The sequence below is a fragment of the Malus sylvestris genome, chromosome 11, assembly GCF_916048215.2.
Source record: "Malus sylvestris chromosome 11, drMalSylv7.2, whole genome shotgun sequence".
Lineage (NCBI taxonomy): Eukaryota > Viridiplantae > Streptophyta > Magnoliopsida > Rosales > Rosaceae > Malus > Malus sylvestris.
Genome location: NC_062270.1, coordinates 46,229 through 51,992, shown reverse-complemented (window position 1 = coordinate 51,992; position 5,764 = coordinate 46,229). Strand labels below are relative to the sequence as shown.

Here is a 5,764-nt window from a genome sequence, read left to right as displayed (position 1 = left end):
TATGCTGTTCACTGCAAATGTCGCAAGTTCTCAACTGAAACAAATCGGTTTTCCTGTTTGTTGGCTTCCGTTCTTGGTTTAAGGTTAACCAAAATTAAGAGAATATCTCATCTAAAAGGTAAATTGACATTAGGGTTTTGGTTTATAACATTGAGGGTACTTCGGTATATTCGTATATGTTTTCTGCTACATTAGAAAGTTTTTATGAAAACTGACATATAAAAATGATGTAAAAATGATGGGATAAATCATAAATTTTGGCTATTAATGATAAAATCTTGTACAAAAGGGAGAGATAACAAATTCCAAAATAAATGAAAGTACAAAAATTTAATGGGATTTCTTCTCTTTTATTTTATCTGATAGGAAAATGTGATGGCATACATTCCAACCCTTATTCTTTACCGTTCCCTAACTTTGTTTGCTTAAATTAGCTGCGAAGAAATACATAAATTGTAATGATCTCTCCTGTCTCACACGCGCACACTATTCGAATCCCCCGCTGTCATCTCCATCCTTGCTGGTATCTATGTCATATATAGCTAGTGTGAAGCGGCATAGCATGGCGGTGAAATATCTTACGTGCTGTAAGGCGGGGGCTTAGGCATGCCCTTGACGAGGCCACAGACAAGGGCAGTGTCTGGCATGTTGTACTCATTCCTGAGGGAGCGTTTAATATTTTCAACTCCCACGTAGAGCTGTTGTCCTAGGTAGCGCCTCTCCGGCTGCTCTGACCTAAGATTCCACATTCCGGCGTTGTCGAATGTCAGCAGGATGGCAGCCCAAGATTTGGGGAACACTTGGATGGTGTGCCTGCTCAAGGCGTCGAGAAGGTTGTAGTTCTTCCTCTTTTCTGGGGTCCACTTCCCGGGCTCCACGCTGACGATCAGTTACAGATAGAGAAGAATTCATTAACAATATGATATATATTTATGGCCTATATTTATTCTTAGTTAAAAGAGAAGTATCTATATACATACATACATACATACATACATACATACATACATACATACATACATATATATATATATATATTTGTATAGCGCGTGCACGTGTGAGAGAGAGAGAGAGAGAGAGAGAAAGAAAATGCAGGCATGCTTAGCTGCACTTACGCGACAGCGAAGAAGGAGTATCCGTTCAAATGCCATGTCTGGAGGCTCTTCTCGGGGTTCTCAAAGATGATCTCCACGAAGTCTTTGATTGTTATATTAAGAACATTGGGTTCCATGGTGATCTTTTCTGCAGGTGTCGATTGGGGATCAACCTTCATGGTGTCGAACTTGAAGACCTTCTCACGGATTCCATAGTAGTCGGCCAACTTGAGTGGGGTTTCAGGGTCCACGTGGGAGATTCCGTTGATGGCATAGCGAAGCTTCCCGTCGGCCTTGCTAGCAGAGTTGATGAGCTTGATGGTGCGGGTGATGTTAATCTTTCCATAGTGGTAGGAGCCCTGAGGGTTAGGCCTGGCAGCGCTGGCAGTGAGGTTCCAGCGGAAGGAACGGAACTGGTTGAGAGACCAGGCCCATCCCACTGGAGCCTTGGGGACTTCAGGGGAGGCGGGTCCCTTACCATTTTCGTAGCGGATGATGCCTTTGCCGGTGAGCACGCTCTTGGAGAATCGGGTGGAAGCCACCATATAGTAGTCCTTGGGCTCCTTGTCGGCTGTGACAAGCACCGCGAAGCATTGGCCAATATGCACATCAAGCGAATCGTAGGTGTTTTGGACGGTGTGGGAGCCCTCCGTCTCAACAAGCTTCATTTGGTGGCCTTGTATCCTAAAGTTGAGGGAGTTCTTGAGCCCCACGTTGCAGATCCTGTACTTGTAAGTTTTGCCAGCCTTCATGGTGAAGAGGGGCTCGTCCTTGCCATCTCCTTTTGCTGATTTGCCGTTAATGAGGACGCCGTCAGGCCTGGCCATGGCGCGGCCGCTATCCAAGAATTTCTTGAGTTGACTATGGCTTTTGGAGTACCAGTCACCGATCATGACAGTGTAATCATCCTCGGGAGCAGCGTAAGGAACGGGAATCAAATTACGGCTGTTGATGCGGAGGCCTCCAAAGCCACCGGCTGCCCTATGCATGGCCGTTACAGGGTAGTACATGAAGCTCCCAATCTGATCCTTGACTTGGAATTTGTAGGTGTAGTTCGTTCCGGGGGGGATGGGGCACATGGTTCCAAGAACTCCATCTTGCCATGAATTCTTCCTCTGCTGGACACCCACCCTGCTTGCATGCAATCAAACATATATAACTGGGGTCGATGGATGTGATGGTTATTAATTAATTTATTGATAATTAATGGGTGAGGGCGTAGGGCTGGATTGCATTGCAAATTTGCGAATCTGCAATTGCATGAGTAGTAGTAACTAGTAAGTTAATGTACGTACCATGTGATGAGGAATGGCTCGTCAAGGTTATTGAAGACGTTGACGATAACGTTGTTGTTGGTGGTGGAGTTGATGTTGGGTCCAGGAAATTGGCCATTTATGAGAATGACTTGCTGGGGAACTCCGAGGGGTGAGAGGGTTCCGTAGGTCACGTTCCATGTGAAGAAAATGGTAGGATCTCCACAGTGGACTACCGACATTGTCCCCACTGAAAGGCATAGCAGCAGCATAAGCATCATCCCAGACATCTTTTTTATAATTTATTACACGCACAAATCGATGCCTCTTTCTCTGTCTCTCTTTAATTCTATATATTTTGTATCAGCAGTGAATTGGAAGACGATGATTGTCTTCTTTTGCTATTGTTGTCCCAAGTAGATCTGTTTCGTCTTATATACTTGCCTTTGACATTTTCCTATCCATTCAAACTCCCCGTTATTGTCTCCAAGCTTACCCTTCTCTCTTGCTCCTTGCAATGCGCCCTTCCTCTCATTTGTCTCCACATCCTTTCCCTTCCCTTCCCTTCCGACCCTTTCTCCCCAAGACCATTAACAAAATTAATTAATTTTTCAACAGGAAATATGAAAACTAAGTTGATGGTAGTTGGAGGAAAGCAAATATGTATTTTATTTCCTTTGATTCGTTTTTGTCTGAATTTGCTTGACTTTTATTTTAAGTATGTCACATCGTTAGAAAGTCATCTAAGGGCAAATGTATTGACACCCAATATTATTAAAAAAACTCTTAACACAGTTTAGGTTTTCTTTACTGCTAATTTATTGTCTTCTTTTTTTATTTGTTTGAAAAGTATGAAAAGCTATACGTTCTTCAAAATGAATAACTTGTAGATGACAATGAACCAAATAAACAATTTATATTAAGATATTTGTACGGTGAAATGGTCTCATGTGAGGAAGAAATGTGGATTCCTCTCACGGGTAAGAAGGAAAGTTTTATACTTATTTTCTTCGTTTTGCTTAATACAATTGAACCTCTCTACAGTGATACTCTATATAGAAATAACCTCAATTTGGTCATCAAAGGTTTTAATCCCATTTTGGACCAGTCAGGGCCGGTCTAGAGATTTTTGAGGTCCGGGGCGACGCTAAAAAATATGCCTTAACTTCACATAAGAAAATTATTTATTTTTACATAAAAGATATCGATAAAATTATACTTAGAAAATCATTTCGAACTCAATAATTTTGAAACACAGAAAGACTAATTTATTTTGTATCAAGAGAAGAAAACCAAAAAACTCATGGCTTACAAGTAGATAAATGAGTTTTTTTTCCATCTGAACTTTTAAAGTGTTTTTGTATAAATTGTGAGGTGTTTTTTCTTATTTACTAACCTTGTCAATATAGGAATAAAAAAATAATAATGTTTTCGAGTCTTTAATTGATATGTATAAGTAATGAATGGGTACTAAATTAAACCTTTTGATGACACGTCATATGATTTGTAAATTTGCTCTAAAAATTTGGTCTACGCATTACTGTTTGTTGAATATTAGACTTGAATTTGAAAGAATATTTAAAAATAGCAACCCATATAGTTACTAGCTAGTAACTAAAAATAAATTAACAACCAAACAAAAATTTGTTAAAATTGAAAAGAATAAACACGCACATAGCATTTCAAACTTAGGACCTCTCGTTAATTTTAAACAAAAAAAATCATTGTTTTTAATTAAACTTCTTGAGTATTTAACCAAATTTTATAAATATATACTCTTATGAAGAAAAAAAATTGTAAAAATTGGAAAGTAAATAAGCACACGTGGTGTCTTGAACCCAAGACCTTCTCATTAATTTCAAATTACAAAACCACCACTTCTAGTTAAATTCCTTTGTCATTATACTCTTATAAAAACATATATAAATATACCACCCGAATAATTTTGGTGCCCCCAATTTTTTTAGGCCCTGGACGGTCGGCCTACCTGCACTGGGCCTGGGCCGGCCCTGGGACCAGTTATATATGAATAAACTCCACATTATATAGATTATAATTTTTCTTGGTTTCATCTTAAGAAATTTAATAATTGTCAACATGACCTTGACCCTGTACATATCTTCTTAACCACTACATACATAGACTAACTATTTAAGGATAAGGTGTTTCTTTTTCCAAATGTCTACATTTTGCAAATTGGCATGCTATACTATTATGTAATACTTTGTAATTTGTATCCATTAAACTTTCATTAAGGATACCTAAGTCAAAAAATAATTTCCGTAACTACACCTCTCTAATAGGTTATAACTTATAATAACCTCCTCATGGTAATAAAATTGATTTACGGCCAGTTTGGGATTTGTTGTGCTTTTTCAAAAAATAAAAATAAAAAAAAATAAAAAAAAATAAAAAAACTGCATCAGCCATGCTTTAAGAATAATCAGCTGTAAAATAAAGTACTAAAGTATTTGATATACTGTATTTTTTCAAGTGCGGAAGTATAAAAAACAATGTAATAGTGTATGATAAATGTTAACATAAGTGATATAATTGTATATAAAGACAAAAATGGACATGATAGCAGGGGTGGCGGCGATGACATCAGTGGTGGCGCAGTGGTGATCATAGCAGTGACAAAAGTGGTGTATGGTGGTAGTGTCAATAATAGGATGTGGTGGTTGGGTGTAGAGGTAGCAGTGGTGGTAGAGAGTGGTGGCGATTGTGGTAGTGGTGGAGGTGGCGGTGGTAGCGATAGTGGAGGTGGTTGTGGCAACGACAGTGGTGGTGAGGGCAGCGGTGGCAACAATGATGGTGGTGATCGTGATGACAGTAGCAACGATGTTGGTGGTGTTCTCTAAGGAATAAAACGTGTGTAGAAAGATAAATAATATCATTTCATAAACAAAATGAAGGTTTTACAGGAATTGAAAATGTTCATTAAAAGCTCAACTCGTTGTTTTATGAAAACTTTTAAAAGCCACCTACATGTTGTCTTTAAAAAGGTGGTACCTAGAGGCCATTACTTTAAAATAAGTAGAATATTTTAGTTTTACCAAACACTTTTGATTGCTTAACTTTAAAGTGAAGAAGTTTTATGGTAAAAGAAGCAATACCAAACAGGGTTTTTAGGGTTAGGTTGGTATTGCTATGCTTTTCTTTTTGGAAAAAAAAAAAAAAAGCCCTTCTATAGTGAGAATAAATAACTATAAAATAACGCAATTGAGTGTTTGGTAAACTTTTTTCGTAAAAGTGCTTTCAACAAAAAAATTCAGTATCTGAGTTTTTGGTAAATTGTTAGAGCAAGTCCACCAGGGACATTTAGGCCAGCACCCAGCAGCCAAAATGGCCCAGCGCCCAACCAATCCCCTTCAACCCAGATATGTAGGTTGGCTAACAGCCCAAACCATCCCATAG

General features: G+C 38.7%; 2 protein-coding genes across 2 annotated transcripts; one reads left to right on the top strand and one right to left on the bottom strand.

Annotated features, from left to right (window-relative positions):
• Positions 1-236: 236 nt before the first annotated feature.
• On the bottom strand, positions 237-2,769 carry LOC126588405 (L-ascorbate oxidase homolog). Its single transcript, XM_050253492.1, has 3 exons — positions 2,390-2,769; positions 1,116-2,225; positions 237-879 (listed from the first exon to the last, which is right to left on the bottom strand). The coding sequence occupies exons 1-3, from the start codon at positions 2,635-2,637 to the stop codon at positions 579-581; spliced, it is 1,659 nt and encodes a 552-aa protein (XP_050109449.1). The 5' UTR covers positions 2,638-2,769; the 3' UTR covers positions 237-578.
• Positions 2,770-4,872: 2,103 nt separating this feature from the next.
• Positions 4,873-5,208, top strand: LOC126588970 (uncharacterized). Its single transcript, XM_050254138.1, has one exon. It carries the CDS (start codon positions 4,873-4,875, stop codon positions 5,206-5,208), a length of 336 nt encoding a protein of 111 aa, XP_050110095.1.
• The last annotated feature ends 556 nt before the right edge of the window (positions 5,209-5,764 follow it).